Source organism: Nicotiana tabacum, chromosome 11, assembly GCF_000715075.1.
Source record: "Nicotiana tabacum cultivar K326 chromosome 11, ASM71507v2, whole genome shotgun sequence".
Lineage (NCBI taxonomy): Eukaryota > Viridiplantae > Streptophyta > Magnoliopsida > Solanales > Solanaceae > Nicotiana > Nicotiana tabacum.
In genome coordinates this window covers 172270978-172298126 of record NC_134090.1, presented here as the reverse complement: position 1 = coordinate 172298126, position 27149 = coordinate 172270978, and the positions used below count along the sequence as shown (strand labels likewise).

The window sequence follows — 27149 nt, the reverse complement described above, 5'->3', positions numbered from 1 at the left end:
GCAAAAGCAATATGTGTCTTAAGCAGGCACAAGCAAGTGTTAAGCTTGTTGTGTACGTGGGAACAATTGCATAATATATTTAATGAATATAGTAAATTCAAAAAAAGAGAGAGAGAGAGAGAAATATACTATAGAAGATACAAAGATATACGTAATTCTGTTGATTAAACTATGTATCGAGTGACATAAGCATTATACTACTTAAAGATAATGTGAAAGAGGTACAACCTTAGAATTAATGCTCTAAATATTGTTAAATGTCGAAGTTTACTCTTGACAAGATTCGTAGCGACAACTAACACTTGTCTCTTACAAATTATATTTCTCTAGACAAAATTCTCAACGTGTCTCTTATGAATTATTTCTCTAGACTAAGCTCCCGTTTGGTCATAGATTTAGCTTTATTTAAAAAAAAAAAATATTGTTTGTTTATGAAATATGATCATGTTTTGGGGGAAAATTCAAAAAAATTCAAGTTCCGAAAAACTGGTTTAGGGTATTTTGGGTGAAAATTTTTCTGCCAGCCACAAAACTTTAACTTTTCTTCAAATAAAATGCATATCTAAACACAACTTCAACTTTCAAAACTAATTTTTCAACACAATTTCAAAAACTCTTTTTTCAAATTTCAATCAAATCTATTTTCAAACGACGGCTAAATTCGCAACATCTCTAACTCTTAAAACACAAAATTTTAGATGATACCAAATCAAAAGATAAAAGCCTTAATTTAAAAACATGTAATTTTTTTCACTAGGAAAAGCAAACGTCAAACACTACTTTAGATTTGCTTTCATAAAACCAAAGTTAATAACCTTAATTGTGTTTTCTAACCTAACAAAATGAGAAACATTGAGAGGAGGTCATTTAAATTCAAATTTAAGATGTGTGGTACTTTCTCTTTTCCAAGATACGGGACCTATTTGATTTGTTACTGAATTTAAGAAAAAATTAAATATTTCTAAAACTTATGGGATTAACATGCTATAATATTTGTATGGATATAATACTTTTGAAAGATATAATTTTAAATATGTCATAGTAATATTTATGTTGCATTAATACTTTGCAATAAAAATAAAATAAGAAGTTTGTATTAAATTATTTATAAATATAAAAATATGTCTTTTGTTATAATGGATCATTAATGTCACATAAGTTATAACGAAAAGAATTTTCAAATAAATTTTTATTATTTTATTTTATGTGATACTTTTTATTTATATTCATTTATTTTAAATAAGGCCACACAAATCGAAATAGAAGGAATACAAGGTGGGTGAATCGCTGGCTCATTCTTCAATAGGCATGCGGTCTGGTTTACACGACTTCAGGCAAATAAAGCGGCTATAAAACTCTATCTCGCTGCCCGCGCGATGGATAGACTAGGTGAGTGGGAGATATAACCTCCACCAACAAATATTATACTGAAATAGATAAGATTTCTTTATCCTTAATTATAGATTTCACATTCGAATCTTGAGTATGAAAAAAAATAATATTTTCTCCGATCTAAAATAAGTAATTTTATGTTTTTTTTTGTGATCCAAAATAAATAATTAATTAATATATACTTTCAAAATAATTTTTGTGAATAATATAAAATTTATATATTGAATGTAATGGTATCCGCGATAGCAAAATCATGTGGACGCCCCTAAATACATCCTCCCAATTAGGGCTGTATTTTGTCCCGGGCCCGGGCCTTAGTGGGCCTAACGGGCCGGGCCTCGCGGTCCCGGGCTTCGTGGTCCCGGGCTCTGGCGGTCCCGGGCCTGGCGGTCCCGGTCTTCGTGGGCCTAATGGGTGGAACCGGCCCGTGACGGGCCTAAGCCCACATGGTCCTGTGCTTAACGGGCCGGGCTCGTGGGCTTCGCGGGCCTAGCGGGTTTTTTTTTTTTTTTTAAAGACAATTTCTTGTAGTATCATGGCTATATTAATATGTAGTATATATGTATATCTAATTATTAAAGTGCTTGACGAAAAAGAAAATAACAAAACAATAGTAAAACACTAAATTGTCATGCATAAATATCACTTCTTGATATTATATTGTATCTTATGTATATATATTCTCTTATATATTTTCTTTTAGTATATATATTGTATCTTATGTATATATTGTAGCTTATAAATATATTTTCTTGTAGTATATATATTGTATATTATGTATATATTGTAGCATAATATATTTTCTTGTAGTATATTATATTGTATCTTATGTATATATATTCTCTTATATATTTTCTTGTAGTATATATATTGTATATTATGTATATATTGTAGCATAATATATTTTCTTGTAGTATATATATTGTATCTTATGTATATATATTCTCTTATATATTTTCTTGTAGTATATATATTGTATATTATGTATATATTGTAGCTTATAAATATATTTTCTTGTAGTATATATATTGTATATTATGTATATATTGTAGCATAATATATTTGCTTGTAGTATATTATATTGTATCTTATGTATATATATTCTCTTATATATTTGCTTGTAGTATATTATATTGTATCTTATGTATATATATTCTCTTATATATTTTCTTGTAGTATATATATTGTATCTTATGTATATATTGTAGCTTATAAATATATTTTCTTGTAGTATATATATTGTATATTATGTATATATTGTAGCATAATATATTTTCTTGTAGTATATTATATTGTATCTTATGTATATATATTCTCTTATATATTTTCTTGTAGTATATATATTGTATATTATGTATATATTGTAGCATAATATATTTTCTTGTAGTATATTATATTGTATCTTATGTATATATATTCTCTTATATATTTTCTTGTAGTATATATATTGTATCTTATGTATATATTGTATCTTATAAATATATTTTCTTGTAGTATATATATTGTATATTATGTATATATTGTAGCATATAAATAATTCTAAGTATAGACAAAGAAATATTGCGAAAAGAAGCTCATGGGTAGAAGCAATAAATTTTATTACCAAAAAATGACATATCTTTCTTAGTCATCCTTCCCCCAATGGAATGAGCACAACAAGGTACTAATACCACCATTAGAAGGAAAAAAACTAAGGAAGATGTGCCAAAATACAAGTTACATATTATTCTATGTATTATCTCTAACAAATCTCATAAATCCTTCAAGGTTCGGAGGAGGTTGCGTTGGTGGTGGTGGAAAAGAAGCTTGTTCATCACCACTTCCGGGCGAAGCCGAATCCTCCGTAAGTTCCGCTATCATTTCTTCATAAGCTTCATCTATCGCCGGTTGTGCTTCTGCAATTCCAAAGTTTCTTCTTTCCGAGCGGATCCAATCTCTAAACAATACTGATTTTTCCAAGCTATCCCTCATAGACGCTCTATGATCACCTATTTGCAGTCTTGCTTGACTGAAAGCGCTCTCTGATGCAACAGTTGAAGCTTGAATTGATAAAATATCCCGAGCCATCCTTGCAAGAACAGGAAAATGTTTTTCCCTTGCCTTCCACCATTCCAAAAGATCAAAAGAGCCGTCTGGATTCTCCTTTTCAAGTCCCTGAGACAAATAAACTTGAAGCTCATTTAGATGTGAAGTTTCATCATAATTTTCACCTTGAGACCCCCTGAACTCCGTCCAAGATTTAAGAGCTTTTAAGCCCGCAACTCTTTTAGAGGATTGTGAGCTAGACGAAGTAGGGGTTGGAATAGTTGGCCTAGCATGCTCTAAGGCAAGTTGATAAGCATTATAAACTGTTTGAGCGTTAATCTTAATTGAAGCTTTTGCATCTGCAAGTGTCGCAATTTCCTCATTTGAAAGATCTAAAGCCTTATAAATATTTGAATACCAAAAATGAGGACCTCCCAATTTCATTGTAGGATTTAGCATTGCAGCAAGACCATAAATAGGAGGGATAGGAAAAAAATATTTTTTAAACTTTTGTTTCATTTCATTTATAGCAAGTTCATAAATATCCCCACCCTCACTAAATTCAACAAACAAATCAGATAGTGCTGCAATATAAACTAAACAGTTTGAAATAGTAGGATAATATTGCCCAGAAAATGCATTTGTTGCAATTTGAAAATGTTCTAAAAAATCTAAAAGAATTTTAACATTAGTCCAATCTTGAGTGGTAAGCATTTCATCATCATCTTCACCACCTACCCGAGAATTAAACGTTGCATTAATTGGGTTTCTATATTCATATGCTACTACTAAACTTTCGTACATACAATTCCATCTAGTCGGGCAAGGTTTAGGAACCTTTCTTTCTCTAAGGCCATATTCATCACATTTTTTAAAATACTCTCTAAGTCTACTTCTACGGTTTGAATAAAAAAGCCAATTAAGAGCCATTCTAACCTTTTCAATTTCTATGTTTAATATTCGCATACCATCACCGACAATTAAATGATAAATATGACAAATACATCTAACATGGAAAATATTAGTAAATGCAGGATTTAGTGTTGTTGTAAGCATGCCTATAGCACTGGTGTTACTAGAAGCATTATCCATTGAAATTGCCATTATTTTATCGCTAAAGCAAAAATATCTACAAATATCTGCAACAGTGTTAGCTATAAATTTACCTGTGTGACGCGAATTAATTATTCTATATGCAATTATGCGTTTTTGCATTATCCATTCTTCATCTATCCAATGACTTGTAACAGTTAGGTAATCACAATCATTACCACTTCTACCAATATCAGTAGTAATAGAAATCCGATTAGGTATATGAGTAAATAAATAACGCAAATATTGTTCATATTCATGTTTGAATTTATAAATATCACTCTTAACTGTTGCGCGAGGCCAACCTTTATAAGTAGGATTAAACACTCTTCTAATATAATGAACCCAATTAGGATTAGAAGCAAAAGTATAAGGTAAGCACATAACAGTAATCATCTTTGCTAATTCTTCACGATCTCTATTTGGATCGTAATATAAAATACCTCCAGTGACAGTGTTAATTCCTGGTTGAACTAGATTTGAACCTGTACTAGGGTTAATCGCAGAATCTACACTTGTCCCCTCTAGATGCGCTTTCATTTGAAAAAATCTAGCCTTATCTCTAGGGTGTGTTTTTATGTGCCTAGTCAAACTACCTGTGCCGCTACGGTCTCCTACATATTTATGCGACATTAATTTCCCACAAGTTTTACACTTAGCCTTATTTTTTTCTCTTACTTGAGTAAAAAAATTCCAAACTAATGATGTTTCTAAGCGTTTAGCAGGTTCTCTATTAAAAGTAGGAGTTTCTACAGGTGGGTCGACCGGTGCATCACTTGGGTTATTAAGAGGACTAGTAGGTGTATCATCTAAATCCGGTGCTTGAGTTTCATCATCATCCTCATTTTCCTCATTATTTTCTAAGATGGTTTCATTAGGATAAAGAGCATTCATAATTTCATCATCTAATCTATCACCTGGTGCAACATTATGATAAAATTCACTATCGGTAAATTGAAAACAAGGGTGATCACTATCAAGAATTACGGAAGGAGGAGGACGTCTAGGTTGGCGACTACTTTCAACTTGCTTATCTTTTCTAGGTCGGGGAGCCGGGGAAGGGTAGTTGGTTGGCCACTACTTTCACCGGTTTTATCTTTTCCTTTACCAAACATTTTTTTCAAAGTAAATGCCATATTAATTATAATTATGCAAACTAAACCACACAAAAATATATTATAAAAACGTAAGAGTTGAAACGAGTTTACCGGATTGCCGAACAACTTCTTGAAAATTGAAAATCGTTGAACACTTGAAAACTTCAATTCAACAACTTCACAATTTTTCACGAAATTTCAACAATAAATTAAGTAATTGTAGTAGAGAGATTGAGAGAGATTGAGAGATATTGAGAGATATTGATGAATTGGTGAATAAAAATGAAAGAATGAGGGGGTATTTATAGTTGAGAAATGGGGAAAAGTGTAATTATATAAAGTTTGGGGTTAAAATAAAGTTTGGGGGCCAAATGGCCATTTTTTTAACTTAAAAAACGGTCATATTTTCAGCCCAAACGGCTAGATTTTAAATATGGCCGTTTGATTTTTTTTTTTTTTTTTTTTTTTTTTTTAAAATAGCCGTTGGGCCCGCCAGGCCCGCCAGGACCGGCCCAGGCCCGCCTGCCGGTCCCGGGCCAAACGGTCCCGGGCTCGTGGGCTCAACCATGGAGACCAGCCCGTGACGGGCTCAGAGGCCCACCAAGACCGGCCCACCCAGGACCGGCCCACCAGGCCCACCAGGCCCGTTAGGACCGCGGGCCCGGTCCGGTCCGGTTCAGGCCCGGCCCACCGAGCAGCATTACTCCCAATTCACTTTTTACCATTTCCAAAATGGTGAGGGGTTGGCACAATTAAATAAGAAAGCACCAAACGTGTCGAGTAGAGAGTAAAATAGCAAGACGAGAAAGTTTTTAGCAGCTTCATCTCCACGTCACATAGGACACGTGTTGAGTTTTCTGGGATGATCAAACTTCAGATATTCTGTCTTAAGCGTCAATTTGATGTTTGACATATGTGGTCCCCACGCTCTTTTCTAATATCTCCGTTTGTTACGTAGACGCTTTTAGTGTTTAACAACTGGAGTGATACCAAAGAATTAATTCCAACAATCAGCTTCTATTCCCACTTGCAGTCCTTTGGGCGTGTTGCTCACGCTCCCCTTAGTTGAGCTTTGATCTTAGCGGGCGTTTGGAGTGATTTTAGCACCCGTGGGAGATTTGAGTAAAAAATTTTAATTTATTTTGAATAAGGTGTACAATTTTATTACTCCTAGCTCACAACAAAATATCAACACAAGACGTTACATAAATAGCACTTTCTCCATCTTAATTTATATAGCATCATTTGATTAAAATTCGGAGCAGAAAAAGGACATAATAATTTTTTAAAAAAATTTATCATCTAAATTAGCCTTATATTTGTGTGGTTGTAAATCACCTAATTAAGGATAAAAAGAGAATTTTAAAGTTAAATTATTTTTGAATATAGATTGATGACATTCTTTTTTGGACAGACTAGCAATAACAAAAATAAACTCAGTATAATTTCAAAAATAGCGTCTGTAGTGAATAATGTGTATGCACACCTTATTCTTACCTTGTGAAGGTAGAGAAATAATTTTCAATAGATCCTCGAATCAAGAAAAGCAAAATTACAACAATGTTAAAAAAACGATAGTGAAAAAAATATATAAAAATAAAAAATCATCATTCTGTAATTCAGTACGCATAAGATTAAAATTCTTGGTCTAGACTCTAGAAACGGGGAAGAACTCACATAACATAGTGATATTAAATGCATTTAAGTTATAATTCCTCATTAAAATGAGGAAAACCAACATAAATAAGTAGACAAATTATAGAAGTTTTTTACTCCCATAGTTGACCTTTTGCCAAAGAAGGTGGTGTTAGTCAAACGCTAGAAAGGCGTGTAGAGCAAACACAAATCTCGTACTCTACGATCGTGCCACGTTTCATATTCCTGAAAAAGAAAGGTAAAATATATTTTTGATCGAAAGGCGAATAATCGGTGTGGTTGTCCTAAGTACCACATGCGTGTCAGGACAGCAAGCTAATTATGTTGTCGCTCTCTCATTGGCTCACGTAAGCTTTTAATATAAAATCTGATCCACACGTGGTCTTAATCTGTTAACAAATGGACGGTCAAGATCTGTGTCTTCGATTCAGAATCTTACGTCACAACAACTAGACGTGTCAAAATCTGCCCTGGACGGTGACGGGCAGCTGCCCGAAATTAGCCCCACTATAATTTGGTCTTTCCTCTGTACCTAAAAGCTTCATTTTTATGGGTCCTCTCCAGTCTACTCCTCAAAGATTTCTCGTATCTCTTTTCATTGATTAATTTTCAGCTTTTTATTCATTCAATCTTCTGTCATAAAATTGTAATAAAAAAGATTAATTTGAAAAATATAATGGCTGGGATGTGTTGTGGTGTTAATTTAACTGAAACAGAAGCTACAACTCCAGTTGAGCCAAGTTCAGAAGCTGCAAGACGACGTCGTATGGAGATTCATCAGTTCCGTTTAGCTCCACCGTTGGAAAACGGAACGAAACGACACAAAGTGGAGAAAGTTGTAGATCAAAGCAAGAGACGGAAGTTGGAAACTAGTGTGACGATTTCATTGATGTCTCCGTTGGGTGTAACGGAGAAGGTAGCAGAGAAAGAATTTGACGCTAAACCTTTGGATCTGTCGGAATCTGATGTTTCGTCTGTTAAAGTTGATGGTGTTGAGGTTGTTGCTGGTGATAATAATCTGTCTAAGTTTGGTATAACTTCTGTATGTGGAAGACGACGCGACATGGAAGATGCAGTAGCAGTTCACCCTTCGTTTTGCAAGGGAGAAAATGAAAATTCAAACAGTTTACATTTCTATGGTGTATACGACGGGCACGGCTGTTCGCATGTAAGATTATTTTTGCAAATTCGACTCTGAACTATTCCCTCTCTCTCTTTTGTTTGTAGTTTTGCTGAATTTGTTTGATTTTTTTTATAGGTGGCTATGAAATGCAAAGATAGAATGCACGAGATAGTGAAAAACGAGGTGGAGAAAGGAGAAACCCAGTGGAAGGAGGTGATGACAAAAAGCTTCTCTCAAATGGATAACGAAGTTGTCCACTATTCGAGTGGAGCTGTAGGTGGATCGAGCTCTAATTGTAGGTGCGAGCTTCAGACTCCGCAGTGTGATGCAGTCGGGTCAACTGCTGTTGTCGCAGTGGTTACTTCCGAGAAGATTATCGTCTCTAATTGCGGTGATTCTCGTGCTGTGCTTTGTAGAAATGGCGTTGCGATTCCTCTTTCCATCGATCATAAGGTGAGGCATAGATTCAAATCCCTCTCCTAAGTTTATAAAATTTGATTTTATGCCACTAATTTTATTGAGTCGCCCTCTTATAATAGTGTGTATGTTTGTTTTGTAGCCTGATAGGCCAGATGAATTGAATAGGATACAAGAAGCTGGTGGCCGTGTTATTTATTGGGATGGGCCAAGAGTGCTTGGAGTTTTAGCTATGTCACGAGCAATTGGTGACAATTATTTGAAACCATATGTTATATCGGAACCAGAAGTGACCATCACAGAACGAACCGATGAAGACGAGTGTTTGATATTAGCCAGCGATGGACTATGGGATGTTGTCTCGAACGAGACCGCTTGCGGCGTGGCTCGTATGTGCTTGCAATCAAGGAGGCCACCATCCCCACAGGGTCCGCCGGAAAATGACGTCACTGTGACCGGTGCCGGAGAAAGCTCCGACCAGTTGTGTTCAGATGCATCGATTCTTTTGACCAAATTGGCCTTGGCTAGGCACAGTACTGATAATGTTAGCGTTGTTGTGGTTGATTTAAGAAAAGATTTGTAACATTATAGTATTAAGTGTATATTTTTGTTATTTATTTTTAATTTTCTAAGGTTGTACGTATCTAGTAATTTATCTTTAAGGGTTTTCTTAAAGAAGGAAACTCAATTTATTAGGTTTTAATTAACATGGGTTGTTATGATTTATGAAGCTCAGAGCAAAGCTGATCTTTTGATCTAGCCTCCTATATTATTACTGCTAATATTTTGCAGAAATGGAGATAAAAATTGTATAGATCTGATTTCTCCAACTGTCTTAAATTTTATGTGAAATATAGAAATTTAATATTCTATTTTAGTTTTCTCTCCCCATAGTGAATTATTGGGGAACAACTGTCTCATAGTTGATGTGAAATGTGGAATGCACACTCACACCGCCAGCCATTTTATACTCTTGACTAGTTTGGATTTGTGCTCGGATAAATGAAATAACTTGGCTTCAAATTGGAAAGATATTTAATCATTTCGTACCACCCTAAATAGTTGATTGGAAACAACACTTCTACCTTAACATGGAATTTCAGAAAAAAGAATTAAATTTGTAAAATTTGTATTCAATGCAATTTATCCTAATGGGACAATATCTGGGGGGAAAATTGATTAAAAGAAAAGAAAAAAAATACCTCGCTCGCTGGTCACATAAATTAATCAGCTAATTGGAATAACAATCGGGTGACTATGTGAATCCCTTTCTAAATTTAGTAACAATTTAGTTTAAATTTATAATTCTACCTTTAATGAGAAGCTTTTATAACCACACAAATATTCTGGGCCCCTTTTTGACTTGTTTAGGACCACAAATTTCAAAAGACTTCATTTTTTCTTAAACTTCGTGCCCAGTCAAACAGGTTCACATAAATTGAAACGGAGGAAGTATTTCTATTTTCGTGAGGCCACCTAATGCTCCTCTTCTCGAATAAGTGGAGAAAATACATTCTATTCGTTCGGTAATAATGTTGAAATCAAAATATAGGAGAAAATACCTAGGAGTAATTGGGTAGATGGTTAAAGGTCAAATACATACACCCTTTTCTTTACATGGTACACTTCATGTTAGTTTAAAGTGTGCCTATAATGAGAATTAATTGACACATATTTACCCAAAATTTCTTGTAAAGGTGAAAATATAATTTCTTATCTATGAGAAAAAAAGAAAGAAAGAATATATGGGTGGTCAATAATGTAATGAGAGAAAATGAAGTTGATACGGGGAACAATGGGCCTTTTTTATGGGGACCATAATATAATGTATAGATAGGATAGATAGTTGTCAACTTGGCATGGATGTGGATTGTGGAAGTTAGCTAGAGCTAGTCTAATTATTAATGGGAAAAATTAACATTAATAGTCGTTTACTTAATCATTTAAATTAAATAAAAAAATCGACAAATAATAATCTTTGTATAAAATATCATGTATTCATGCACAATGACGAATCTAGAGTATAGTATATGGGTTCTTGGGACCCTATTAATTGTTGTGTAGATCCTGTATTTTTATTAAAAATCCACTAAATACCTATATATATTTAACTGTGAATTCAGTTATTATTACATACTAATTTGAGATTATGAAAGGAACCCACAAACTTCAAATTCTGGATTCGCCTATGTTCATGCAGGGTTCGGAAAATGATCGTATCTTAAGGAGTGACATGGAAAGATTACTCCAATGCAAACATTAATAACTGCTTGATTCGAACCTGTGTGTCCGTGACATGTAAGTCAAAAAAGATAATTTTACCGTTGCTTCAATGCTCTTCTTTTATATAATTTATATATATCGATTAGAAAAATAAATAATGAATTTTATCAATTATTTGTGTAAAAATCCGTATTTAATAGCTGGATGCCGCAAAGTCTATGATAGATGGGAATTAGGATACATGGGGTCCACTTACCGATTCGAATCTGCTTTTGTTGGAATGAAATATTGAAATGTAAACTTCACCCCATCTTTGCCTTCCACGTAATGCTTCTGTCTATTCATCACCTTCTTCAATTTTTTAATTAATTCTTTTTTTAGAAATATATGGTTGTGGTCCTTTATTTAGTTGGGGAAGAGCTCTATTACTTTTTCATTTTAATGGGATCTTTTGTTGGAAAAGGAATTCATGTCTATTAATTGATTTAGATTTGAATTTAAAAATTAATTATATATTTAGACTCGTGAAATTATGAATTAAAGGGATCAAATTTTTGTTTCGGTGTTTAATAGTTACATTGGGATTTTGATTAATTTAAATTCATATAGTAAAAAATTCATTAAAAAGAAAAATATTCTCTAACAGAATTAATTTGCTAGACTGATTAATTTAATTTGCGTCAGATAAATTTACTAAATGAGATAGTATTTTCGAAAAATTGACTTTTAGTTAAGGATGAATTAATGTTAATCATTGCACCATATTCTATAGTGGTCGAATCAATTTATATGTTTTGTCCCATAAATTAAATTTCTTATTTAGAATTTTATTTTAGAAGTGTTAACGTGGAATACTTGTGTACCGGATTGTCCTAAATATTACTTAAAATAATTAACGTGAAATATTCAAGTGTCGATACTAGCTGATGTATATGAAATAAGCATTAAGTTAATTTCACAATTTTTATAAGAAAAAATCGTATAAAATGTCATTTTACTTTAAAGATATTTAAAAAGTTACGACCGAAAACTTGACTTAAGAAAAATAAGCAGAATATTTAATTTGGGGGGCTAATGCACATAGTAAAGCATACAATAAACTAATCACATACCAAATAATTTAGATATCATATGAACTTCTGCATCTTTATTATCCAGACACTTGTCAAATTAGGAGTTTAATTTAAGAACGTAAAACAATTAACCGACAATTGCAACAAACAAATACTTAATAACTATATATTATGACTTAATTAAATCCACGTTCGTCCAAACTATCTTGCTAACAACAGTTTTTTTTTCTTTTAACAACAGATGAATAAATTAGGTCAAACCTAATATATTTAATTTGGAGTTTTCATAGTTTACGTTACCATAAAGCACTACAGATCTTTGTTGTTCAAATTTTTCATATTTTCTTTTTTTAAAATTAACTTAAATATCAATCTATTTGAATAGCTTAAACTGAAAATAGCCTACAAATATATAATATATATGTAAATCAGAAATAACATTTGTATAATTAAAAGGATATAATATATGTCTACTAAAAAAAATAAACATCAAATCTGTCCAATTATTTGCGTAAAGATCTCTTTTCTTTTTGTGGTCCCAACTCACAAGATGTTTTCATTTTATGCTTTCTTGAAAAATTAATTGGTGGATGTCTGGGTGGTGTCAATTAACCAACAAAGATTGTACAACTGTTTTCGTACATTAAAATTGGGTTGCCTACTAAGATTAACAACAACAATAATATATTCAGTAAAATTTCACTAGTGAGATCTGGAGACGGTAGGATATACGCAAATTTTATTCCTACTCCGAAATGATAGAAAGGCTATTTTCGGGAGACCCTCGGCTCAACAGAAGAGACAATAATATCATAAAAGAAACGAAAGAAGAGATATCTAACAACAAAAGAAGCAAGAGAAGTAATAATAATATCTTAAGAGACACCAAATAAGTGAAAGGGAGTGCAGTGATTTTAAAAAATGATTTAACAGTTACCTATATTGACAATAAGAAAATATTATGATTATAGCAATATACATTAAAATTGGACTTCGATCGCTTCTATTATCTTATTTTTGTTGTTGTTGTTGTTGTTGTTGTTATGATTTGTTGCTACTATTTTTTTTTCACTTTTTCTTGAATCGATGCTTTATCGGAAACAACCTCTCTATCTTTATCAGTTAGAGCTAAGATCTGCATACAAACTACCTTCCTCAGACTTCACTTGTGAGATTACACTGAATTTGTTGTTGTTATTATAGGAAGTATACCTCATTTTTGAGTTTATTATTTTTATCTTTGATGGACGATTAAATATATATGACAATACAAATAAATTTTTAGACATGTATTAAAGGTAAGCTTGACCAATACATAATTGTGGCTAATTATTTTTGGTATCTTAGCGATCTCCAATCTGTTTTAAGTCCCAACTAATACATGATGTTGGTGTCATACTAATATTATTTATTCTATTATAAACCGTAAAAGAGCTTCATACTCGTCACAAAAGATTTATATAATGGCATGACATGTCATTATTATAGGAATTTCGACAAATCAAACTCCGAACTCTTCTGCTTTTGGTTAGGCAATAAATCATTAAGGTCAATTCCTACCATTATTTAACATCATTAATGTCAATAAGAAAATATTCCAAGTTTCGAATCCTATTGTATTATATTTAGGAAAAATAATACTATACGACCATTCTCAAAATAAGAGCTGATATATATATATATATATATAAACCTCTGTGACTACTGAATATAAATAATTACGGTCGCGGGCTCAAATGATCTTTGCCATATTGTTATATCCATTTATTTTTATACGTGCATGATTGTATGACTTTTTCATCTTTTATTTATCTCTCAATAAAAGAAGATGTTACTCGTTGGATTTTTTTATTTTTTTTTTTGAAAAAGTTCAAGATTTTTGGTGAATTAGGTTATGCTCCATAATTCAATATATTTGTACCTCAAACGAGATTGATCTAAAAACTTTAGAAAATTTTGATCAAGACTCATTTTTATACTTTAACTTGGTCTAACCCAATTAATTCGTCCTTTTAAGTTTTAACTGAGCTAGTTATTCAATAACAGAAAAAAGTTACTCACACTCGATATTTACATCAAATTAATAAACATATGACATGTTATTTAAATGTGAGGTTGCCATATATTTCAGGATTTCTTTTCACGCTAAACATGAAAGTCTTTTCAACAATATATCAGAGGAGGTTTTATTTCACTTTCCGTGTTGCAGTAAAATAATGACTATTTTTTAATAACTTTACAAATACTGGCTATTTTTCAATTACCAGTCCGAAAACTGGCTAGCATGTGCTATTTTCACTTCTATTTTACTTTTCGATCCAAAAAAAAAAAGAAAAAAGAATCAAATTTAGTTATGAGAGTCAAAATGTCATTTATAGTCTAAAACTAGATATCGATTCCTCAATTTTGAAAAAATAAAATCTCAAATTTATAAGCTATAATAGTTTTAAGTCAAAATTTTATAATAAAAAAATATCAAAAAATTAAGGTGATTATTATTTATTCCTTTGATATATTCCTATCCAATGTTAGATTTTGATATTGGAGATTTAAAGAATACGAAAAGCATCGGATTCCTAAAAACTACCTTTATTTCTTGACTTTGACTACATTTTTCATTCTTTTAACCTTATTCCTATTTATATATACTCAACCAATTTCCCATCACTCTTTATTGTGCAAGATTTTCCCACTATCTTTTTGAGATTTTTGACTGTTTTAATTTATTTTAAATGAAGTAAATGCGAAATGGACGGAGGTCACTTCTTTTGAATAATTCTGTTTGTTTTTTTTTTCGGTTTTCCACCCGGTGTCCGGTACCCGCATTGGAGCTTGACTACATCCGAATTCGCGCCGCGCAGGGCCTCATTCGGGGAGAAGCGCTCCTTACCAAGGATTTTTTTCATACCCAGAGCTCGAACACGAGACCTCCAGTTAAAGGGGTAGTTGATAGATTTCTGAAGCAAGTGTGGTCGCTGAAACAATACCTACTGTTAAATAGTGAAATTATGTAATATTAACATGTACGTCGTTAATTTTAAGGCAAAATGCCCATAAATGGACAAACCAAAACCTCCGAATATATAATATATGTATAATTTATAGATAATAATGCACCAACTACAAGAAAAGACCTCATGATCGTTAATATGGGGCCTTAACACCCATCAATATACGGGGTTCTTCAACTCATTGTTGTTGCTCTAGATGGTAAAGATGTTATCAATTGTGAGCCAATATTATATTATTTACACAAAAGGGATGGAGAAAATTATGGAAATCAAACAATTATACAATATTTAACTTAGGTAAGACGTTGGATACTACTTTCATAAAAACTTGATGAGTCGATTCACCTACACGTTTTGTTTTTTCTGTTATATTTGGAGTTATTCCACATATGGCTTGGCGTTATTGTCCTTCTTCGACCTTGACTCCCAACTTAAGAGCGGACAACTAATGCTTTCCACTTATTGAACAGGGTTTTATGGTTGGTCCCTGACTCTTTACGTTATTTGTTGGATCCATAGGAATTCTTTTCAACTAAGAGGGAGGAAATTTGGATATATTATCGAAATAGTTAATCGTGAGTGGGGGAATCATTACACATAATATGCTCGATGATCGTATTTCTTTGATTTACGGTTCATAACTCTTCCTCAGCCAAATATGTGCATAAATATATATAATCTATGTATACTGGCTAGAAAAAGTAGACATTAAATTCGACGTGCTATTTGTAAATCCCAAAAAATAAAGTAGAATTCAGTAATAGAGTTTAGTTCATGTTGCAGCCCATTTAGGTCAGTCATGGACTCCCTTACTGCGATTTATTATTTGGGCCACAAGCAAGGCCTTATAAAATCAGCTACTGCAATCTATTGGGAATCTTACATAAATGTCCCAAATAAGTTTCAACTTACCAATCTTTAGTCATTAGTCATAAACGTATTAAAACTAGTCAAGCACATATAAAAATTAAAAACTCAAATAAATAAGGTTCTTTTTCTCCAAGAATCACATGCAAATATCTCCTTCCATATTTTTAAGCGTGATCAACAACATTAGATGCAAGACGGAAAGAAAATTTCATGGATGAGGTAGCAAACAAGGTGATGAAATACAATATATATATATAATAATCCAAAAATTTAAGCAAAAAGGGATTTTTTTCAATGATCTAAGCAAAAAAGGACATTTTTCAATGTGGGTATGATTGAAATTCATTGAATATATATATATATATGAGTCAATATACAAATTTTGAGGAAGATTGGAAGTGATTTGGATTACTTTGGTATTAAAATTCGTGGTTAAAATCGAGTTCAAAAAATTCTTCTGCGACCATGTATCTAACATGTATCACGATGTATCACACACATGTATACATGGATATCCATGTGATACACATTAATACACATATGTGATATACAAACGATACACAGTGTGATACACATTAATACACATATGTGATATACAAACGATACACAGTGTGATACGCATATCATCTTTTTCCATGTTCATATTCTATTTCGAATTTTCAATTCAAACCATCTCAAAACTCTACCAAATCATCCCAAAACTGAGATTTAAACTCTTTAAGATGTATTTAATCTATTCCATCAACACCCACTCAAAAAAAGCAAAAAATTGATATTTTTTTGGCTACAAATAGCTAATTAATATTTTATGAATTGACTAATTTTTGTACTAACTTACTTATAGGCTGACATAACCTGTAATATAGGGAATTTCCCTATATTGTAACGAGCGATTTGAGTAATGGAAGAATGACAATTGGGCTCTGCAGTGGTATAACTTCGTCAACCATAAGTATATGTAGTAGATACATACGAGTATTTAGTCGTTTAATATTGAACAACAAAACAAATTTACCTAGCAAGTCTAAGGAAAATGCAATAAATTATTTCAAGATCGACTCATATTGCTTTTTTTTTTTTTTGGGTTGTATTGGTCCCATCGGAACAAAATTTATATGATTGGTACATGTACATACACCTATGAATTTAACATAAAATTCAAGATTCGAATCATAGAATGAGGAGATTCTTTTTATGTTTCAATAGATAATAAGTTCATTTATTTGTTTGATTATTGTTAAACATATATTATCATATGTAAAATTTTATTCTAAACTCTAATGAATTGAATTTATAAGATCTTTTATTTCTTTCGGGATCCACCTTATAAAGGGAGTAAAAAGCCAAAATAAAATATTTTAGCCCTTTCATATGAATGAAAATCGAAAAAACTTGAAAATCGGCAAAACTAAAAAACTTATTTATTCTTATGTTTATGTAGTAATAAATAAAAAATAATAATTTACTGTTATGCAGTTAAAGTACGCTGTGTGAAGTACCTTGAATATTATCTTATTTATCTTCTAAAGATCATAAAAGTCAAAATGGCATCTTCCAAGTGTCAAGAGGTTTTTTTTGTTTCTCCACCGGTGTCCGGTACCCACATTGGAGCCCGATTAAATCTGGATTCACGCCGAAAAGTCCCACATTGGAAGTAAAGCGCTCCCTAACAAAGGCAACTTCATACCCAGGAACTTGGATCTGATACCTCTCGTTAAGAATGAAGGAGTACTTACCCCTCCGTTAGTCAATAGACAGGTACTATTTTCTGCAGGAAATAATCAAGTGATTACCTACTCAGCTCAAGTAAAAATCAGTACATCTGTTGTAAATAAATGGATGACTTAAAACACAGATTCTCCACTGGAATCAGTAAACAGCAAAACTTATGACTAAAAAACCCTCATAGTCAGATAATAAATTAAAACAAATACAACAATGGAGCTATTCACGCCTATCCTTTTACAAAGTAAATTTCTCCTGTTGGTAACGTAAAATATATTTCCACCGTGTGAAACTATATCACCTTATGCTGTACATGTCATATGCTACATGGTTCAAACAACAGCCATTGACAAAAGCCGGACCGTCATATTGGCAAGCATCTTTCAGCTCATTTAGCCGCGGAGATATGAGTTTTGACATGTCCCTGCAGTTTCTTGGTCTTCAAATAAAAGCACATGAGCAGACACAAACGTTGATTTCTCCTTTCTTAACTCAGGCTCGTAAAAGGTGTTTGTCACATGTCAATATCTTGTAACTTGCATGAGGACCTTCAGATGTGTCTCTGAGAGTTACATGCCAACCCATGGCTTTCCCAATATCTTGAAGTTCATCCATTACAGCAACAGAATCACGGATGTACACTCGTCCACCTGGCCTCAATATTCGGTCCATTTCAAGCATGATCGTGGACATGTTGCATCTGGTACATATAAATCAAACACAAGATCAGGCATCGTTTTCTTTGGCAGACAGTCCTACTTCACAGAAATCATTATTTTACGAGCCCTACTCCGCACAAGCCATGAGATCCATGAATGCAGAGTTGGACTACAATATCATCTGTGAATAAAGAATCGGTAAGAAGCTGTACCTTTTCTGTTCAATGGAGAAGAGACTATTAGCGTGCAATAAGTCATACGTTCTTGGGTAAGTATCAAATGGTTCACACCTGAAAAACGGATCAAATGATAATCACATGTCGAGATAAGAGATAAGAATGTCATGTATGTATTTCGTGCAACCTACTTTCTACAGAATCCATTGCATGTTCCCTAAGGATTTGTATTTCTTCATGTTGGCAAGGACAGCCTGTAATAGATGTCAGACTAGTATATCTTCTAGGTTATGCATACAGACAAAAGAGTCACAAGAATTATTTCCTTTTCTTCTTCATTTCTTTTTCTCCCTTTTTTTTCCAATGTCATATTGGTATTGCTAATGTAAGATACAAGAATGATCAAATGGTAAATGCTAACAACTAATAAAATGCTGCGAAGGATGAGCACTCTTACCAGTCATGCATGACTCCAAGTAGTCCACGATCAAAGATGACAGGTAAGGTATTTTGACCACTAACAGGGACAACATTTAGAACCCAGCAATCCAGTTGATTTTCAATTAATGCTGCTGCAAATCTGTTGAAAAAAAACAATTGATAGGATATAATTCTTTCGACAAACTTTAGAAGCAAAATGCTGATCAGACAATTGAAGTGCATAATGACAAAGAGGAAACCAACAGAGATGGAATACAGTACCCTCCATAACCAGCTCTCATATCCATCACATTTCTAAGTTTGAACTTTTTCCAATGCCAAGCACGGACATAGCTTTCAATTATTTCTTTCCAGAACTTTGACTCTGCCTCGAAAAGCTCTTTCCTGGACACAAAAGAATCTACTTGTATGCTCTTGAGTCTATCTGGAGGATACTGCAGGCGTGAAGGCCATGTCGTAATATTCGCGCCATATCCTTCTTCAGGCAGCCGTGCAATACATGCTTTCAGATCAACATACCTAAATATGATAGTGAAAAAGAAATCATCCAGGGGCAGAACGAAAGGAATGTCTACATGGAATGAGAATCATTAACGCATGATAAGCTATTGATTGAGTTTGAAATGCCTTCAGTGATGTTTACGCTGTTAACATGCCCCGCTGATTTTTTTTTTCAACAACCATCTCCTAGAGAACAAGTTATTAGTTTCACAAAGGCAAGTACTGTTTAGTGTTATCAGGCTACAAGTAGGCGAAGTGCAAGTTGGAGTTTTTATAACTAGGAAAGATGAAGCCAAAATGACTAAGCTTGATAATCATTTTTCAGGCTCCAGACATGCCATTAATCAAAATCATGCAATGAGAGTGAGAGTCCGTTTGGATTGGCTTAAAAAAGTGAGTTTTCAGCAGAAATAGCTTTTAAGCCAAAAAGCAATAAGTTGTGGTTGCCCAGCTTATTGCTTTTGGCTTGTTTTAAGTAGTTTTTAACTTATTTTAAGCACTTTTTAACTTTGTCAAATACTGAAAAAAGCTAAAAAGAGCTTCAAAGCTGATTTGGCCAGCTTAAAAGCCAATTTAAACACCCTCTAAGTTGGAACTAACCGGTAGGCCATTACTAAAAGCACCATTGAAACTTTTGCTAATATCAAAATTATTTTGATAGTCTAACTCCAATCAATTTACCAACGACTATGCCTCAATACCGAGCAAGTTGGGGCCGGCTATATGAATCCTCACATATTCTCTCTCCAATTAAGCTTACTTCAATGAACAGGGTCCTAAGAAAATGCCTAAATAATTTCTACAGAGGAAGTCCTATTAAATACAGACCCCAATCTCCGCTCTCTTCTGAATATTATACTCTATGAGAGAATAAACACAAACAGATAAATATATATATTCTTATTCTGCTCTCAAACATGAAAAGGAAAAAGTGAAGCCCATCTGTAAAAATGCCTTAATGTACCTTGATACGAAATGCCAATATAACTTAAATGATTTCTACTGTGAAGGAAAGGTACTTCTCACGGGGAACCACATCCAATTGCTAAAACATCGGCCTATGCATTACGAGTGGAGGGAAACAGTAGAGGACGAACGGGGATGGGGTTGAAATTCGGAACCTTTGTCCACTTTGATAGAAAGAAAATAGAACTTTAAACCAGCAAGATCAGTAGAATATTACCAAACATTGTCTGGGTCATCATGTTGGTCACAGAGAGGTGGTTGGGTTCCTTCCTCGCGGCTTAAGTAACAACTGTTATTTAAGGGCTTCTGCCATATAGCGATGTAGCCTTCCTTCTTCACAAGATTCCAGCAAAGACGAGTGGTAAGATTGACCATCTCTGGTTGAGGAAAGGACAAGAAAAATATTATGATTTGTTGTAGCAATGGTTTACTAAACCTGCAGTGCAGAAAGTTTTCAAGAACTAGAAGAGCATGATATAGTTTATAGGAAAAAGTTGCCTTAGTTTCAAAAGATTGCTAGTAACTTTAGTTTCAACAATTGGAGGGTGGAGTGACAGTTCAGTTTGAAAGAGAACATGGATACAAAATGCAGTGTTCCCTATCGTTTTATTCATTTGTCAAAATTTTGTTTTATTCATCAATAAAGTAGAAGTTAGACTTAAAATGGAAAAATAATTAATTAGAAGAATTCAATTGGAGTCAGTTTTCTTTAGAAGCCGCTTCACTTCTGTCCGAAGAAAGGATGCGCTGAAAACTGATTTTGACATTAATTTTCTATACCAATACTGTCAAATGTTTTTCGTGGGTAGGGTATGGCCTTTAATAGGAACTTCTGGAAAACCACTAATAAGTATGTCTGCCAAAAAGTGGAGAATTGCCTAGAGTCAGGTGATTCCTCCTCTCTCATTCATTTTTAAAATTGCTGACACAGACTAAATAACTTTGCAATTACCTTCCCATTGTCCTTCCAGGACTGCTTCATGCTTATAAACAGGTTGAGCAGCCCAAACAAAATATCCACCAGCACGGAGCAACCTGTTCACCTCCAGTAGTAAAATCCCATCTTTGCAAAAGTGCATCAGAGGATGAAGGCACGAGTTAGAGACTCTCTTATACATGAACAGCTAAATAAAAATCAGCAGACTTGGCTAAAATTGAGATATTAATCTCTTAGTAAGTTCACAATACACGTTCTAACAAAGAGAGGGAATCCAGACAAACAAAAATCGTATCTTGAGTTAAAAAACTAACATTTTGCTTTTTAATTCCGGACTATAAAGGGTACGGTGCTCCTAATCTAGAAAAGATAGCTGTCTATAGAGCACTAGAAGATACACATTAAAGCCATAAGCTGTCACCTTAATGAATGAAAATGAGAAATGAAGGAGCTCCGATAGTAATTACAAGTGCAGCACTTAACTTAAAAACTATCAACAAGGTCCAAGGGGAATATGCATCCAAACAACTGTTTTTACATACTTTGTTACGTTTCATCGATACAAATAAGAGAAAAAGTTCCCTGTGCATTTCAAGATAACTCTCTCAGCCAACTATTTTCCGCTTAGCATGTTTCCTTCTTTTTATTTTCAATAAGAACCCATTCACTGAAGTCCAATACATTCTCGCTTTCCCATATGCATATGAGCCAGCATGTCCTCAACAAGAACATGCTTATCAGAAACCACTCAAAGTGTCTCCATTAACAAACATTAATTAGTTATTTTATCAATCTATCAAAACTATAAACCATTAACCTACAGCTTGAAATTATCACAATTAGCAGATTCTTAATCAACATTCATGTGCTTATCCCAAGGATACCAGACTTCGGTTGACTAGTTGCTCAAATGCAACCATCTTGACAAAAAATCATAATACCACACGGAAAACTTGCTAACAATGTATAAATGGATAATAACATGATCTAGAAAAGCATACCATCACGAGTCCAATTGATTCTACACCTTGAACAATGGATTAGTTCAAATGCCTGACTTGGATACAGTAAACGATGTGTTGCAATTGCAGCTACCATTGCAGGCACGCCACGCTCAAGAGCAAACTGAATTTGATTTTCATGAACGTCTTTTGGAGCAATAGACAGGGTGAGCACATTCCTTGATAGTAAATAAGCACCAAAGCTTGCCACACCACAGCCGATATCTAAAGCAACTCGGACATGACGGCCAAATGCAATTTCAGGAAGCATCTAGCGAATAATACGCAAAAGAAAATTGAAATTTAGAAAACCACCAGTTTGTTCAATCTTTTTTTGTTTTATTATGATAACCGTGGAGTCTAGGCCAGCTTTCGCGCGCCTCGCCTAATTCACGGGAATTTTGTTCAATCTTTTACCAGTTTAAATTGAGAAGAAAAATTAAACACCTTTTCAATCTGATCCAAGTACTGATTAGCTCCATGTATAAACTGGGTGCCACCTCCAGGAAACTTGAACTTGTCCTTGTCTATCGTTATCCAATTTTGACCTCCTTTATCCTCAGCTAGACGTGCATGAGGAACGTTGCTGAACCAAACCTGCAGTATGGTAAAAAGTTGAAAATTTCCACAAAATGAAGCTTTTGCAATTTTCTTTTTCTCTTTGTCTATCCTCCCATGATTGACTATCCAAAATCACACAACCATATCTGGAAAGTGCTTCGAAAATTTAACTTTGAGCAAAAAACTTAAATATTTCAGGAGAACATCACACAACTCATCACAATATCCGATTAAAATGCTTCAAAGATTAAACTTTAATGTTGTATGTTACCATAAACCAACTTTTATATCCAACTAGAAAAAGTAAAAAATGATTTTCGAGATAACTATCAGTGCAATTTACTTACCATTTATTATTGGTTACCAATCAATGCTTATTAAATGGAGTTACCTACAATGACCTATTTAAGCGATCTGATGCTGTAAAAGTTCATAAAACTTATACTCAGATAATTTGCATAACTAAAGCAAATCCTCAAAATATGTCGAATTTTCAGCAGAATATAACACACACCTCATCACGGCTTCTTGGCCAAGGAATTGGAGCTCGATAACCTCTTGGTGGAGGAACCAAACAATTCAATCCTTTACCTTTTTCAGGACAATGCCGCTCAAATTTCTCCCCTCTTTCAGTTGATTTCAACTTACGAATCGCCTCCACATTATCCAAACACGGAATATACTCTCTCATACTCGCCGGACATAGCCCAAACTTCTTAACCTTAAATCTCTGGACCCCACCCCCTTCATCATCAACCGTCTCATTCCCCACACCCCAATTCTCCACAACTTCAGGATCAAAATCCCCCACTTTAAATTCATCATTCATCACTCCATTCTCATTCACTATCCCCGTCCTCTCCACCACCGGCGGCGGAGGTGGAGGTGGCGGCGGAGATGAAGCAACCTCCACCGCAGGCGGTGGAATTAAGTTGGTGTCGTTAATTATGGATGATAAGTCGAAAGTTTTGTTAAAATTAGGGGAAATTGAGACAAATTGAGAAGTTGTGGGGTTTTGACGAGAATTGAAGAAAATGAGCTGTTGTTGTTGAGATCCATCGGACCAATGTTTGCCGAAGTAGAAGAAAGCTATGGCTAGTAATGTAAAGGCTAAGAATTTGATTAGAGTGGTGGATTTGAATACATCTCCACCGCCACTGCTCAATCCCTTCATTTTCTTTTCTTCTTCAGATTCAGGCAAAAGTTAACAGAGCCAAATCTAAGGTACTTTGGGAAAATTAAAGCTGTTGCAGTGTCCTACACAACTAGTGACAGAGCAGAGAATAACTTTTTTTTGTGTGTGTGGGTGGGTGCAGATCTGAAAATCTTGAGTGAAAGTGTCATGGACGTTATTCTAGTTTAAACTAATTTATTTTAGGATTTACTAACTTATACTAGTAGTAGTTATATACTCTTGTAATTTTAAGGAAATTTTACCTCCTATAATAAAGGTATACCGCCTATTTATTATTAATCAAAATTATTTTAAAATATTATTTTCTATAGCTATCTTTTATATTCGATAACAAAATAAGTATTTATGGTATATACTATCATTAAGGCATGAAATACGCTATTTATGTTTTTCATCTCTCTTAGATAGCTGGACATACCTATTTTTAAGGTGATTGTTGTTGTGAGCACCTAAGTTTTGATAATATTTAATTTTTTATCACTTCTTCTATGTAAATATTTTAGGGATTTTAACCTATAATTTTTAGCTTTGTTACACTTTTTATTATAGGGTAAAAATATAAAATTTAAAAGGTGAATTATTACTATTAATATTATTTAATTTTTATTTTAAAATAATTAAAAAAATCCGAAAAAATATTAATTTTTTTTTAATTTTTAGGAGTGATTTAAAAAATAAGAAAAAGGGAAGTATTGAATAAAAAAAATAAAAGTAAAAGTAGGTGGAATTTTCTTTTAAAAAGTAAAAGAAAGTAGAAAATTAAAAAAATAAAAGTAAAGTTTTGTGGAAATTTTTAAAAAAATAAAAAAGTAAAAGAAAGTTGGAATTAAAAAACAAATATAAAGGTATCTGAAAATTAAAAAAAATTAAAGTAAAAGAAAGTAGCATTTTTAAAAGAAAAGCAAAAGAAAGTGGATTGTTTTTTTAAGAAAAGTTAAATAAGTGGAATTCTCTTTTAAAAAGTAAAAAAAAAAGTGGGATTTTAAATAAGATAAAAGTAATTAAAGTTAGAATTTAAAAAATAAAAGTAAAGAAAGGTGAGATTTCTTTTTATAAAAAAATAAAAGCAATTTGTAAGTGGGATTTCTTTTAATTAAAAAATAATAAAATAATAAAATCTTTTTAAAAAAAATCTCGAAAATTTTGCTATAAATAGAAGAGAAAATTTGAGAAGAAAAGGAAAAAAGAAGAGAGGGGTAGGAGAGAAATTTAGGTTGAAAATTTTCATTAAATTTTTCTTTCAATATTTCGAGCCTTGAATCTTGGGTTTGAAGAAGAGTTGATAGAGATTTTGTTGTTGCTGTTGTATTGACTCTACAACTTTCAGATTTTATTCATTTGAATTCACTCTCTTGTAGGTATGTAATTCAAGCTCTTGAGTTAAAAAATGTCGGAGCATCTTTATTGAAGCAGAAGCAAATTGATTTGGTTCTTTTGATAAAGTTTCTTTCGTATTTAATCTGTTCGCATGAATGATGTTTCTTTGATTGAGTGAATTCAGATTTGCAAATGTTAACGTTATTTTACTATGTTCATGACTCTGTCTCGTTTTTTTCTTCTTTTTTTGTTACTTTTTTATTTTTCTTGGCTCATGACTTGTAACCAGCAGGTATTGTTTTGTTTACATTTAGATTTCAAGCTCATGTAGCACCATGTTCATATTTTGAAATTTAAAGAAGTATGTGAAGTTGAACAATTTGTCAACATTAAGATGTAAAATAAATATATTGCGTTAGTGGAAGGATCTTATCTTTAGTTTATGTTATTGGCCGCATATTTTCTTAAATTAACCATGTGAAGATTCAACTTCCTCTGCTTCAAAACGGTACTGTAGAAGTTATAGTGGTGATACTACAACTTTCTCTTTAGCATAGTGTTAAATAAATTAATTACTTTAAGTGTTCTTTGTTATAATCAAGTTTAAAATGCATTTTTGTATGTCCATGTTTGTTTTGTTCCTTCTGGTTCATCCGAATAGTTCTCAGCATGGTTTCTTTTTTTTTTGTGCTCATATGGTCATTTAAGATTCATTATTTTGTTATAAATTTTGTTAGTTTCTTTCTAGAATTTGAAAACGAAAGTCGGCTTTTGAAGATGATATGGAGATGAACTCAAAGCTGGCACCTGTCTTTTGTTATTTTCACATAAATGTCAACTCCACCTTTCTGAATTGTAGTATGCTATAACAAAAGGCTCCAGTGATATACATGTAGCTAATCCATTTCTTTAGGCCTTTTGTACTTATCAATTTATACCACTCCATCCACAATAAAACATCAAAACTCATGGCCCTCATTTAATTAATTTTAAATCCTTAGAATTCGAGGCATGCCATTTAGCGAATTTTCTATGGCCATCGCAAAGTTGAAAAATGCGTAGTTGCTTTAGGCGCGTAATTTGAAATTACCTTCCTAAACTCAGGTGTGCATTTCATGTGAACCAAATCCAAATCCCAACAACGTTAAATAAAATGTGTCGTGGACCGCGGGTGCATTTATGTGACGTGGTTCAAGACATATTTTAAATGACGTTGCAATCTTCCTAAAAATGAATAAGAGCGGTTAATAAGTTAAAATTGAACCATAGGCTAAAACATGTATTAAAATCAGATAATAGGCCAATTATAACAATTGAGCGATCGTGCTAGAACCACGGAACCCGGGAATGCCTAACACCTTCTCCCGGGTTAACAGAATTCTTACCCGAATTTCTGTGTTCGCAGACTTTAAAACAGAGTCAATCTTTTCCTCGATTCGGGATTTGAACCGGTGACTTGGGACACCATAAATTATCTCAAGTGGCGACTCTGAATTTTTAATAATAAATGAATCTCGTTTCGATTGTCACTTTAAGTTGGAAAAAACTCCCTTATACCCTTTCCGGGGTGTAGGAAAAAAGGAGGTGTGACAGCCTGGCGACTCTGCTGGGGACTGGAACCCAGAACTTCTGGTTCAGGGTTCGAGAATTCGAGCTTGGAATAATTGTTATAATTGACTTTGTTTATTATC

The 27149-nt window shown here is 33.1% G+C and overlaps 2 protein-coding genes across 2 annotated transcripts; one reads left to right on the top strand and one right to left on the bottom strand.

Moving 5' to 3' along the window:
- Positions 1–7938: 7938 nt before the first annotated feature.
- On the top strand, positions 7939–9385 carry LOC107779894 (protein phosphatase 2C 37-like). Its single transcript, NM_001325292.1, has 3 exons — positions 7939–8430; positions 8521–8838; positions 8945–9385. Exons 1-3 carry the CDS (start codon positions 7939–7941, stop codon positions 9383–9385), a joined length of 1251 nt encoding a protein of 416 aa, NP_001312221.1.
- An 8396-nt stretch (positions 9386–17781) lies between these two features.
- Positions 17782–24308, bottom strand: LOC107779896 (putative methyltransferase PMT11). Its single transcript, XM_016600397.2, has 9 exons — positions 23461–24308; positions 22833–22982; positions 22386–22656; positions 21400–21510; positions 20665–20824; positions 19242–19499; positions 18997–19119; positions 18576–18653; positions 17782–18404 (listed from the first exon to the last, which is right to left on the bottom strand). Exons 1-9 carry the CDS (start codon positions 24118–24120, stop codon positions 18197–18199), a joined length of 2019 nt encoding a protein of 672 aa, XP_016455883.2. The 5' UTR covers positions 24121–24308; the 3' UTR covers positions 17782–18196.
- Between the last annotated feature and the right edge of the window lie 2841 nt (positions 24309–27149).